This window comes from Quercus lobata, chromosome 2 (genome assembly GCF_001633185.2).
Source record: "Quercus lobata isolate SW786 chromosome 2, ValleyOak3.0 Primary Assembly, whole genome shotgun sequence".
In the NCBI taxonomy this organism is placed as follows: domain Eukaryota; kingdom Viridiplantae; phylum Streptophyta; class Magnoliopsida; order Fagales; family Fagaceae; genus Quercus; species Quercus lobata.
In genome coordinates, this window is record NC_044905.1 from 7,933,017 (window position 1) to 7,947,331 (window position 14,315).

The 14,315-nt window shown below is 35.4% G+C and overlaps 2 protein-coding genes across 2 annotated transcripts; both read right to left on the bottom strand.

Moving 5' to 3' along the window:
* Positions 1-2,911: 2,911 nt before the first annotated feature.
* On the bottom strand, positions 2,912-5,438 carry LOC115974303 (uncharacterized membrane protein At1g75140). Its single transcript, XM_031094583.1, has one exon. It carries the CDS (start codon positions 5,140-5,142, stop codon positions 3,193-3,195), a length of 1,950 nt encoding a protein of 649 aa, XP_030950443.1. The 5' UTR covers positions 5,143-5,438; the 3' UTR covers positions 2,912-3,192.
* A 2,902-nt stretch (positions 5,439-8,340) lies between these two features.
* Positions 8,341-13,803, bottom strand: LOC115974304 (protein IWS1 homolog A). Its single transcript, XM_031094584.1, has 11 exons — positions 13,174-13,803; positions 13,042-13,096; positions 12,848-12,947; positions 12,515-12,773; positions 11,622-11,675; positions 11,336-11,475; positions 10,341-10,911; positions 10,053-10,164; positions 9,861-9,910; positions 9,262-9,447; positions 8,341-8,882 (listed from the first exon to the last, which is right to left on the bottom strand). The coding sequence occupies exons 1-11, from the start codon at positions 13,705-13,707 to the stop codon at positions 8,634-8,636; spliced, it is 2,310 nt and encodes a 769-aa protein (XP_030950444.1). The 5' UTR covers positions 13,708-13,803; the 3' UTR covers positions 8,341-8,633.
* Positions 13,804-14,315: the final 512 nt, after the last annotated feature.

Here is a 14,315-nt window from a genome sequence, read left to right on the forward strand (position 1 = left end):
CCAATCCAAACAAATATCAAAAAAGTTGATTATATTTAATGCACAAACTAAAAAGCTAAGATAAAAACATAACTTAAAGACCTAAATCAAAACTACCCAAACAAATATCAAATTCTGATCTTATTTAATGGTCAAACTTAAAAGCGAAGAGAAAAAATTACTGGTAGTGGTTCTGCCATAATAGTGGCAAGAGGCTCGACGTTAGTGTGAAGACAGCCAAATACTGACTCTACTCTCTATTTATTTGTTCAGTAATCAGGCAATGCAAATGAAATAGAAATTCATTTAAAAATAAATGCAACATAAGATAAATGAAGCAATTCTAACCTTTCAAATTAATTCAGTAACTCATGTTGAAGTATAATAAATGGTCTATTCAGTGAGAGAGCCCTTTGTAGCATAAAATAGTTGGGAATCAGTAGTTAAAGACATTACATAACAGAAAAAAGACTATGTAATTTGTTTCTTCAATAGCAAACTACTAAGTGCTTTTTTATATGCATATAATTTAGTAATTTGTAATGGTACTATAACATTTAAATATATGAGATAACTATTTCATATAAACTTGTAAGTCCTAAGCTCCTAATAGACAAGCAAATGGGCCTAATGAGATATACAATTCTCTCCTAAAAGCTATAATCCTAATCAGCAATAACAATTTAACCTGAAGCCAGAAATTTGGAAAGTCTTAAGGATGGCAGCAACAATATGCACTATCCAAGCAAGTTTGACTTCAGCCAAAGAGAGTTGAATGTCATCTGCACTCACCAAATCCAAACCCAAATTTCATAAAAAGCATAAAATAAAAATTAAATAAAGTATCTACATATTACACCACAAAATCCAAACCCAAATTTCACAAAAATCAAAACTGAAAATTAAATAAAGAACCTAAATGTTAAGTATCCAAATCCAAACCCAAAATTTCACAATAATCAAAACAAAAAATCAAATAAATAACTTAGCAAGCAAAATCGGAATGGGTAACCAAGCAAGTTTGACTTCAGCCAAAGAGAGTTGAATGTCATCTGCACTCACCAAATCCAAACCCAAATTTCATAAAAATCATAAAATAAAAATTAAATAAAGTATCTACATATTACACCACAAAATCCAAACCCAAATTTCACAAAAATCAAAACTGAAAATTAAATAAATAACCTAGATGTTAAGTATCCAAATCCAAACCCAAAATTTCACAATAATCAAAACAAAAAATCAAATAAATAACTTACCAAGCAAAATCGAAATGGGTATGGGTATAGGTATGGTGAGGAAAAATGAATGGGTATGGGGGTGGTAATGAGAGAGAGGGAGAAAAGGAGAAAGGATCTCCTAGTGAGGGAGAGAGAGATCGAGGAGGAGAGGAGCCGATGGCTGGGCTCAGCCTTGTCAGCATCGTCGCTGGGCTGGGCTGGGCTCTGCTCGTCGACGCCGGCAGGGTTCTGTGTGTGTGTGAGCGTGTGTGAATGTGAGAGGCCGTGTGAGAGATAGAGAGAAAATGAGAGAGTTTTGTGAGTGTGGGAAATGAAGATGTAAGAGTGAGGGTGAGAGAGTGAGAGTGCTCTGGTTTGTGTGCGAGTGAGAGGGTGTGAGTGTGAGTGTGAGTGTGAGTGAGAGTGAGAGAATAGAGACGAAGACGTTAATTTTGAAAAACCCCAATTGGAAACCGAGTCTCTAAGACTCGATTTCCAGGGGCTTCCACGTCGCTCAGCCAGGTTAGACTCGATTTCCATGTGAATGCCAAATGGCAACTCTGCCACATCAGAGCTGGTCCAAGCATACAAACCGAGCCTCAAAGACTCGATTTTGAAGGCCAAAATCGAGTCTTTAAGACTCGAGATGCTAGTAACTTATAATGTTTGTAAATGGAGCCTACTAACTATATAATTACGATTTTAGGGCCAGTTGGCCATTTTGGCCTATCACATGCATGATAAAGGCAAGTTATCTCTTATTCGCTCGTGTTTGTAATGTGATTGACAAAATTAACAGGATTTTTCTATTGGGGGCTACCGCGGGGAAGACAAATTACCCTTGGGTGTTGGGCCTTTATTCCACAACCAAGCATAGAAATGCAAATGCTATTTTCCTAGTAAAACTCATTTTGGAGATTAGTTGGCCAGAATTCTGACTTCCAAGTGTCAAGTACTAACACAAAGCCAACGATACTAAGATCTCAAAAAATTACACAATGTTTGCCACAACTTATCATATGGTAAATTGTGAGTAGTAAAGAAAAGTAGTTGTTCCATAAGATTCACATTTCCACCACTCATAACTAACCATGTGACAAGTTGTGGCAAAATTTGTATGATTCGTTGTAGTCTTAGCATTTTTTCATTCAAAGCCAGGGTAATTCCTTGGATAATCTCCGTTTGCAAGGCTCCCCCCATTTGGAAAAAGTCTTAAACAGGTTGGTAGTCAGAATTCTTGCCATACATGAAAAGCTATCACCCACAACATATATCAGTAAAACTTGTCAAACATGATATTCCCTATTTTCTAGCACTGGGTTACATGTATCACAAAGACACTCAACGTTAATGCATTTCCAATTACAGGAAGACCAGGTCTTTTGCAAATGATAAAAAATAAAAATAAAAAATAAATAAAAAATCCAAGACCCATCTTAGAATCCAGAACACATCTGTAAGCCACCATTTGAGCCCAGACTTCACCAGTAGGCAGCTGCATCACCATTTGGGGCTCGACCAACAAATTGTGTTAAAATTGGTTTACTTCATGCTATTTAGCCACCTAACAATAATAAGCCACCCAAAAACAAAACAAAAAAATAATGATGAAGGTTGCAAAAGAATCGCCCGTTGCTTTTCGAGATAAATGATTGACCTTTTACATCTCAGGTTTTCAGCCAACGAAAACAACACAAACCATTGCAATTTGATGAATCCCTAAAGGAGAATCTTATTTGCTTCTATATTTGTATTATACACGTTCTGTTTCCATCTTTCTACAACAAACAAAATAAAGGAATTTTTTTATAAAAAAAATGCTAAAACTTTTTTTCATTATTTCCTTGAGCTACAAGAAGTTACAAAGTTGCAAGTTACAGATATTGCCAGTTTGAACAGCCCCTGCAGATGCCAAAATGAACGGTCCTAAGGATAAAATCTGAAGGAACTCTGAGACTTCTGAAGCAAAAGTTCATGCAATTGATTCAAGAAGTCAATTGTTATCATCTACAACTTGATTGCTTACAAACAGACTCTCCCTTCTTTTTGGAAAACCAGAAGATTCTAAAGCTGAACCCCTGAATTTTAACTCTGAAGTTGCTCTGAAATTTGGGTCAACAGAAGCTGGTCGAGAGTTATGATCTGCAGAAGACGGTCTAAAGGAATTAGTCGCTCCACCAGGATAACGAGTGGGAGAAATATACCTTCTCGATGGACCTCTTAGACCACTACTTCTAAGATCCATCATATCAGAACCTCTAGAAGAAGAGTCTACAAAAGATCTGTCCCCAGAACCAGTTCCTAATGGAGCTCCAGTCGTGGCTGATGTGGAGCTAAAAGGATCATCTGGCCCCCATGAAGTCAGTGCTTCCTTTTTCTTAGCAAAAAATTGCCAAGCCCCAAATAGAAAAAGTATGAAGAATAACACAGGGCTGGTCCATACAATTGTATTAAACTCCCCTTTAAATATTGGAAGGTTAGAACGATACATTCCCACGTACCCACTTCCGAGGCCGAGAACAACAAGCTTTTCACGATCACTGGCTACTAAGGGTATCACTGTTCTTCTCTCAGCATCCACATCCACTGCTTGATTACTTAGAAAAGATGATCTGATATCATCCAGACCAGCAGAAAAAAGAAGCCGAGGTGCACCAACCCTAACATAATGATGAGATGAAACATTATACACAAAGACCCTCTCCTCACTAACAATAAGCAAAAACCCCCTAATTGCCTGAAATGCGAGAGGCTCATCAATGTCCATTTTTCTCTTGGATCTAACCCTGCATTTGAAGTTCATTATATCCCCCAAGAGCAACACATGAATCAAATCACCTTCTGAGGTAAAGCCATATGCTTTAGACCTTTCAGTGGCATCAAAAACATAATACCGTGCAAGAGAATGGTTCAAGCCTTCACACTCAGACTCCTTAACTTTCATGCTCCTCAAATCCAACGACCCTGCACCACTCTCTGTCAAAAACAAAAGTCGTTGCTTTAAGAACGCAAGTGGCTTGCTTGCTGGCATGGTTGAACCAAAAACAGTTCCATTTTCTGTTAAAACCCTAATCCTTCCACTACCATCCACAGACAAAATATACCTCATCCTCCCAACATGATGCACTTTCAAGATGTTGATCGGAAGCCCATCTTCCCCATTTTCAGTTGACACGATCTTGCCCCCATTTTCCATGAACAGTGAACTCAGTTCATCTCCATTCGACACCTCCCAAATCCGATGCATCAAGATCACACCATTCTTATGCCCCGTCACCACAACACTCTCATTCTTATAAACTGACATGTACGAAAGCATGGATGTAATAGGCGAATCTGACCTCGTATAAAACTCGACCAAAACATCCCCATTTCTCAAGAACACATAAACCCTCCCTCTCTCATCCCCAACTGCAACATACTTACTAAGCCCCTCGAAATCCCGAAACGGCAACACATGAATACAAGTAGCATCCGAGTCCAATTTCACAGCCGACACAAACTGAAACCTCTCAGACCAAAATGGGCTAAACTTGGTTACAGAAACCGCCCTCGCTTTCTCTCCCTCTCCCTCTCGATTTTCACCTCCCAATTCGTCTTCCTCTAAATCCTTACCTACCCTTTTACCCCTTTTAGCCTTTTCATTATCTAGATTGTGCCTCTTATCCGTATATGCCACCTTCGGAGACTCCGACAATTTCGATTCTAATTTAGTAACTATTTCACTAAGGTTTCTCACTAAATCCTCAAGCTGGTGCAATAAAACTTGTTGCTCATTGAATTTACTAGTAAGTTCTGTGCTGGGTGCAGCACAAGAATCATGTTCGTGCTCGTGTTGGATTGAGAGAGAGCTAGAGCTAGAGCTTACCAATAGTGAAACAGAAGTGAAAATGAAAAGCAAATAGAGTAAGAAAAACTTGCCTCTGTGTGGACTATTCGCCATTTGTAGAAGCCTTGGACTTGGGTTTTTAGGTGACTAGATTCAGCGTTTGGCCATTATAGCACACGCGTGGATTTCGGATGGATCTTATATTATATTTTGGGTGTTTGGATCTGAGAGGGTTTTGGACAACTAAGATTTAAAATCCCATGACAGATTTTTGAGGAATCTCAATTTGGGGATCTTCTGATTTAGAAAGGTAAGCTGTGTTTCACTGTTTTGTGTTAAGGATTTTTGAGCTTTCAGTTTTGACCTTTGTCTGAGAAAGACTATGAAGATGTCTGAAGTCTGAAGTCTGAAGTCTGAACCCATTTTTAGGTGCAATTGTAGGGAATGATTCAGTCAGGTGAGCGTACTTAATAGTTTATTAGGGACCTATGAGAGTGTGACACGTATAGATTATTTCCTCTTTTAGTGAGAGACAAAGAGAGTTCTGGCCAGTTAGATACTTTTCCGCTTCTCATCACGAGGGAAAACAATGTTCTGTCCAAAAACTAGGTCGTACACTGTTCCAGTGTTTCCCTCCCCACCGTAATACACCTCAAAAAATTTCAAAGTCAAAAAGGATAAAGGTTGAAAAAAAGGTTAAATTTTGAAACCTTATTGGTTCGATCTCTGGTGGCTTCTTGAGATAGCTTGTGACTAACACCTTTCGAGACAATGGCAATGCATTTGAAATTTTTTCTTTTTCCGGGTTTTATGTAAATATAAAGATTTATCATCGATAATTCCTAGCCCCTGTCATCTTATCAAAAGAGAGTTTTAGTGGACTCAAATTGTAAAGTCTTTTTATTAAAAAATAAAAATAAAAAAATCTTTTTTTTTTAAGAAAATTTTTACTTATGAAATTAAATTTAATGACTTTTTTTATTAAAACTCTCAGAATACTTTTATATATTAAATCATTTATTTTAAAATAAAGATCTAATAGTAATATTGTCATAAAATGAATCTATTTCATTCTCTCTATGTTACTTCCAAACAAAATTACTTACATTTCATTTATTTTATTCATTTATTTTAAAATATTCAGTCAAGTTTATTTAATTTCATTCATTTCCCTTGCTTAATACATTTCATTCCATTCTTTTTTATTCTCTTATGATTATTCTATTTCATTCTCTTATGAACTCCCAAACAAAGTCTTAAGGCACGTTTGATAGATTGTAATAGGCACCGTAATGTAATAGCTATTCCTATGGTTTAGTTATTCAATAGTTTGGTTATATTTTTATTACAATGAATAGTCATTCCAGGGCCGGCTCAATGAATTTGGGGGCCTTAGGCGAAAGTTTTAAATAGGGCCTTTTATTATATTTAATTATAAATTCATATATTTTTTTCAATTAAAATTTATTTTTCTTGCTTTTTGAGAGGCAAAATTACTAATTAAATTTTTGCATTCAAGTTCCGCTAACATTTCCTTTCAATTGGTAATATGGCTAATCCACTTAATCTTTCTTGTGACATAGTTGATTTTAAATAGAATTTTATTAATTTTAATTTTGAAATTCTTATTTCTGCGGAAGCAACTGTAATAGGTATAGTTAGTAATATTCTGAAAGCAATACATGCATTTGGAAAGATTATAGTCTCTTTATATAATTTAGTACATTAATTGGAGAGTTTTCATTTATTTGCAAAACTTCTTTTAAAACTTTTAGTCCTAAAAATAAATCTAAGCCATCAATATCGGAATAAGTTTCACGTGTGAGAAAATATTCAAAATTAAGACAATTTTTATTCAAACTATACAATTTTTTTATGGAATATTATATAATATATTATTAATATTTGGGGGCCTCTTTATCAGTGGGGGCCTTAGGCCACTGCCTAAGTAGCCTATAGCTTCAGCCGGCCCTGAGTCATTCCTTATGAATAGCAATTTTTTAAAATGAGGAATAGTTATTCCTCTCTAAAAGGGTTGTAATAGTTATTTCTTAGTAGATATAATAATTTCTAACATTAACACATTTCCAAATAAATAAACTTTCCATATTCACCTAACAATTATGAAAATAAAAAATCATAAAAAAACAACTCATCTCTCTAAAATTTAAAATATATTATTTTATAGGAAATATAATGATATGAATGAGGTATTTCCTAAAATAAATCATAAGTTTTATTCTAATGTTACAACTCGCAATCAAACTAATGAATAGGTTTGGTTATTCAATTACAATACATTTTATTCTTGGTAATAAAGATTACTATTCCTGTTGTAATCCACGTTTATTCTAATGTTACAACTCGCAATCAAACTAATGAATATGTTTGGTTATTCAATTACAATACATTTTATTCTTAGTAATAAAGATTACTATTCCTATTGTAATCCACGTTTAGTGTAACAAACGTACCCTTAATGATTTTGGTGTAAAAAAATTTCATTCTTTTCCCTTGCTTAATACATTCCATTCCATTATTTTCTATTCTCTTATGATTATTTCATTTCATTCTATTTCATTCCCTTATGAACTCCCAAATGAAGCCTTAATGATTTTGGTGTAAAAAAGATTTTATCATCATACCAATTGATTTTTAATATAGATAAAAATTGAACTTTAAATCTCTTATTTAATGATAATAATTTTAATCAGTTGAACTAATTAAAACCTACTAATAAAGTCTTTTATCGTCAAATAATAAATCTAAAATTCAATCTCACATATACTAAAAATCAATTAACCTTTCTTAATTTTATGATAAGAGCAATAATCAAAAGTTGAAACTTTATATATATATATATATATTAGCCAAGATATTATTCTCAAATTTTATAACTAAAATTGAGTTAAAGGCATGATAAGTTTATGAATAATGCTATAGACAAACTATTTTACAATATATTTACAAACTGTTGATGTGACTTTAGTAATTTTCAAATAATTATTGATAAACATAAATGTGATGTTAGTAGTGGACCCATATTAGAACTAATAAGAACTTGTCACACCAATAATTTGTAAAAATGTTGTAAAATAATTTGTGACTGTAGCATTACTTTAAGTTTATTTGCCGTTGAATGATATGACACAAAGATCATGGCCGTTGATGTCACCAAAGGGACAATTCTTCAGTAACCGACTGATCATTTGCTTGCCAATCAGTGAACTGACGTTGGAACATCAACATTACTCGTATAGATTATAGTATTATACAGGTGTTAAGTACTCCCAGACTCGAGGCACAAATTCATTTCCAGGAAATAACATTCCCAGTAGTCTATTGATTTGAACCAGAAAGAGGGAATGCATTGCAAGCATGCAACCAATATATACAGGAACAGCATTACTTTCACAGGCTCACAGCAGATCCCCATCAAGATTCCCATTAAAGGCAATCTGATATGACCCAAACTCAGAGCAAAATATAAGGTAACCAGGGCTTCTGAAATGGGCTCAAATAGATGTAAAGAATATATGATAAACAAATGAACTTCTCAAAAAACATTGAGTCAAACAATAACAAGGCATTCTTATATATACACATCAAGCTTTTCCTTCTGTCTTTATTGGCTTCTTTGACAATTTAAATGCAGCAAATACGGATTCAGTTTGCACAACCATACTATCTCGAGTGCACTGCTCAGATTGCAGGGAAGATCGCCTTAATATCTCAAACAGTGAAGTACCTGACTTCATTTCAGCTACAGATCTTGTGTTCTGGGTACTAGCTTTAGTTTGTGAGTTACTGAACTTGGCTGAAGCAGGCCTTTTTGGTTGATTCTCTCTCTGAATCTGCATGTTCAAATAAAATTGAAATTGATAAATTGAGAAAGATATATTTAGCATTCTATCATTAAGAAAATGCCACAGGAGCAACTGGAATGAATGCTGTGATGGTAAACTAAAACTTCATGGTTGAAATGCTATCAATAGAGGTGCATTCTGATAGTCCCTAATCAATTGCAACCAACCCAGAAATTATAAAACCTCAATATTCTCATTGCATCTCCAACAATAATTCCCACCCCCCCCCCCCCCCCCCACCACCTCCCTTTAATCACCTTATGGTAAAACAGATTGCTGACTAAGTGCAGCAAGTAAAAATATATCAAAAATGAAGCAAGCAAGAAAATTTGTATATACTTCAGCCTTGCTCCCTGTTTGAGCTTACCGCATCAGAAGAACCCTCTGACATTGAGATTGAACTCCTGCTGTTGCTGTCATCTAGACCAGACATTGAGATTGAAATCCTGCTATTGCTGTCATCTCGACCAAAAATAAAAGAACGAACTTTGCCTGATGCTTTCTTTTGGGATGAGGGCAAGGAATGATTTGACCCCCAACCAAGGAAAGAAGACTGCAAGAATAACCAATGCCGTAGTTATAGTTAATTCAAAATGCTCTTTATAACTGGTGTCTCCCATCAATATGTGTATGTGCACAGAATTTATTAAAAATAAAGTTGGAAGCAGAAAATGAGAACTGGATTCCCAGTGTGCAAAAAATGTTCATGAATATGCATGTTAGAAGTTAGAAAAGGGAAAGGAGACAGGAACCAGCTATCACCATCATGGAAATAGAACATGCAGACTATCTGGCATACCTTTGGTATGAGATCTAAAACAAAAAATGTGTTCTTTGATATTTCACTTCAGCACACTGGTTTAAGTTTGGATACTCTTTTTGTTACAGAAACTGATAATCAATTAAAATAGCATAGCTAACAATATTGCAATCTACATTCAAAATCCCAAGTGCAAACTGGTTTACCTTGGACAGTATGTTACTCTTTCCTCCAACAGGTGGCATTTTAAAAAGGGCTGCATAAAATAAAAATAGCAATAACAATAAGATAAGAAGCATAACAAAATAAACACAGAAGACTGGTGGCTGAAATATAATGCAGAACTTTTCTTTTTCTTTGATGAGTAAAATATAGAACTAATATACTAAAGACCATACAAGGTGTTTTGGCTTTCTTCTTAGAGTCAGGGACAATATTCAACTTCTTTATAAGTCCAAAAACTTCTCTGGAACTCTCATCCTCTGCCGGTGACAAAAACATAGCTGGCTCCTGTTTCATATCATAACCTTCTGTGAATTGTACAATACTCAGAACAAATAGCATAATTGATATATCTAATACAGACCAGATCCATTATTAGACAAGATAGCAGAAAATTCTGATAAAGCATTAGAAAATAAATCATATTTCTGAAGATAATAATAAATAAAATGCTAAGAACTCACAGATTTCTCAAATAGGCACTGCTTAGCTAGCCTCTTTTCTGTTTCCTCATCATCAGATGATAAATATACATCATCCTTATCCGTAAACATTTGAGGAATCATTTGCTTTGCTTTTTTTAAATTCATCCGGGCAACATTTGTTGGGTTAGAATCTTCTGCAGCTTCATCGCCAAAATCTTCTTTGTATTCATCACCTTCCTCATCTTCTTCCTCTTCAAGCAAAGTTGTTTCTTTCAATTTTGAACCACAATTAAATTTCTGCAAAAGATTTTCTGTTCCAGCCGCATCCTGTTGTTCAAGCCACTTCTGATGAAGTTGATTACGCTTCTCATTATCAACTGGCTTTTCTTCATATCCAGTTGCTATCATATCCTTAAGTTCTTCTAAATCCTCATTGTCCTCATCTTCTTCATTATCTTGGAATCGAAGCATGTCATTATCACTGTCATCTTCTTCCTCTGCTTCATCATCAACAAATGCTTTAACAGGATCATGAAATGAAGATAAATCAGTTAATCCATGTGGATGGGGAGCAATGTTCTCCTTGTCATTGCCCTCTTCGTCAGAAGAACTACAAAAGAGAAGCAATAATCAACTTTACATTTTAGAACACCTAGACTGTGGAGATAATGTAGAGTCCAGTAAGGTATGCCTCAAGTTTACAATAGCCAACTATAGTATGGATCACAATTCTCACACACACACGAAATAAATAAATAAATAAATAAATAAATATTTATATATATAAAATATTCACACACAAAAAAATACCATTTTAATTGATAAATGATTATTCAGATGGTGAGAAAAGGAACCGGTTGTCATAGACAAACATAAATAAGTAAAACCATACAATACAGAAACAGAGAGCAATCTATTCCCCGAGAGTGATATCCTAACAAGGGAACTTGAGGTGTAATGAAAATAAGGTCACAAAACAGTAAATGATTTTGCTGTGTAGAACTGTAAAAGAAAGAAATTCTACAAACACTTACACATCATCAGGAGGAGCAGAATCAAGCTTTAAATTCATTGCAAGAAAGGATGGAGCCATAACTTCTTCCAAGGGACTGCTGGGTGTCTTGCTAGGTAGCTCATCCATAGAGTCACTTGTTTGGGAATCAGAAAACAGCTCCTACAGCATACAAATAGACTGATCATCCTTAGAGTTACTTGTTTTGAATCAGAACACAGCCCTAATTTTTTATACAACACCAATAGGGTAAGAATAACTTCCAAACAATTCAGTTTTTTTTGGGGGGAGAGGGGGGGAAGAAGTACCTGGGTATCACCAATTGGAGCTCGAAATTCTTGTTTGGATTCCTCATCCACATCCTGCAACGTAGAGGCATTACAACATATGGCTAGTCCATCCCAAAATAAAGCAAACACCCCTCTTGCACAAGTCTACAGACTATGCTACTAAAACTCAACTCAGCCAAGCCTTTATCACAACTAATTAGGATTTGGGATCAGCAGCAATATGAAACCCTTTTCACCATCAGTGCTATCAAAATTACATTCTAAAAGTTGCAGCCAGGAAAAAAAAAAAAAAAAAAAGAGCCTAACTTCTGAGAAGCACCAACTCTAATGATCACTACAATAACAAAAGACCTAATTTAGGTGTCACACTTAGAGGGTTTAAAGTGATGACCAAAATGTTGTGCAATTATAATTGTATATTTCAAGCTTCTGAGATGTTGCCATTCAACTTAACATTGCTTGCCTTCTTGCCAGATCACATATTCACATCAAGTCATCAACAAACACATTGCTCTTCTCAACAAAAAAAAAAAAAAAAACACATTGCTCAATATAAATATAGGGAAACATCATTTACAAACTTCCAACAATTCTCCATATACGTACTAGCTATTAAAGCGTATATACAAGTGATTTTGGGACAAAACATTCAATCCAACAAAACCCTAATAAACCAAAGGTAGTGATTGTTGCACACAGTGAGTACATACACACTGAAATAGGAATTACCCTAAATGGCTAAACCAAATTCATGGATACATCAAATGTTTAACTTGTTGAGGTAAAAAAGAGTTATGACATATGTAAAACCATGTATGCGCAATCCTTTATGGTATTAAATTAGTGTGCCTACACTTTTTTCATTTTACAACAGTTAAATTCATCAAAATTTGTCGTGCCTTATAACTCACCATTTGGGACGGTATACTTTTACAGCTGGAGTGATCTTTAATATCACTTGGTTCATCCATACATAGCTCATCTAAATTGCTCTTCATGTTAGCAGGAAGTTCAATCGTTTCTTCACTAGCCACTTTTACCACTCCATCATTTCCCCTATTTTCATCAATAGGACCACCTGAATTACAATCCACTACCACTTCCCTTACAAAACCATCATTGCCATCATCATCATCATCAAGAAAAGACATACTGTTTATAGCAACAGATCTGCCACACACAAACCAAGCATAAATACATTGACCAATATGTACATAAATATAAACCCAAAGTAAACTACCCACTTTTTTGCAATCTCCAGCTTTCGTTGGCGAATCTTCTCCAAAACTGAAGATATCGGCTTCTGAACAAGCAGTACGGGTTTAAATGATGCATCTCTAGTTTCTAACAACAAAGACAAAATGGTAAAACTAATTAAACCCATTAAATCAAACTATGCAAACAAGTTCAACAAAATAAAGGGTCTTAAACACAATACCTCGTAAGAGTCTCTGAGACTCAGCACGAAGTTGCTTAAGATTGTCCCTTCTTTCCTGTAAAAATAGCAGCAACTATTAATTACAACAAAAACAAAAACAAAACCCAAAAGAGAGAGGGAAAGAAATACTACCTTTTTAGTAATTTTTTTGGTGGTGGCATCAAGATCAACAACACTCTCATCAACATTCTTCTTCTTTTTCTTCTTCGTCTTCTTGTTGTCTATATTTTCATCAAGCTCATCAGAACTACGTCGTTTCTTCACTGGTTCCTCAATTCTCAGATCCTCAACCCCATCTCCCATCTCTTCGCTCAGATCGTCGCGTTTTGCATCGAAATCGTCACCCACAGAGTCAAACTCCAAAACCCTCTTAGTCTTAACCCCCAAACCATTTTCTTCTTCTTTTTCTTCTTCGCCACCCAAACCAAAATCCAATTCATTTCCTCCATCAAAACCCTCCTCCGATTCCGATTCTGATCCCGCCCCCGACGGCGACAATTCCTTCAATTCCTCCGAATCTAGGGCTTCAGATTTTGGGAAATCCAACAAAGGCGAGGAAGGCTCGGTGGAAACCCTAATTGCTTTCTTCAAGCGCTTCAGCTTTCTCTCCGAAGGAGAAATCTCTTCCGATTGTGGGAGTAGCTGAAAATCATCGTCGCTCTCCATATCTCTCTGTGATGAAATCAATGGAGAACAACTAGGGTTTTTTGTCAGATCTATAATCTAGTTTGTGAAATTCTAATTCTAATTTTTTAGAAATGAAAATAATATTACAGGTCGTGACTATATTGGGTTTTTATTTTTAGGCGGCAAAAAGTTTTGAAATTTTTTAGGATTGGCCCAAAGTTAGGATTCGTATCGAACCGCCAAATTTACCGGCTTGTTTTGGACTTTGGGCCGGGCTGGGCCGTTGAGTCTGATGTGTGGTTGTGATTGAAACATGGGCCGGGATCGTGTGCAGTGAACCATAGGGATTTTGCAGTTTAGCACTGTGAGAGGAAAAATTATAATAAGTTAACATATGGTCGGAAAAATTTTGGAAACTAGCATCTCGAGTTTTAAAAACTTGAGATCAATGATGAAAACCGAGACTTTCAAACTCGAGTTTTACTACTACTGTGGAGCAATTTAGCCACATAGATCTCAAGTCTATAAGACTCAAGTTCTAAAAAGCAAAACCAAGTTTTCAAAACTTGATTTTTGTCGGACTTGAAGAATAACAAACCTGAAGAAAAACGCAGCACATAAGAAGACAATCTAGTGCTGGGTGGGCG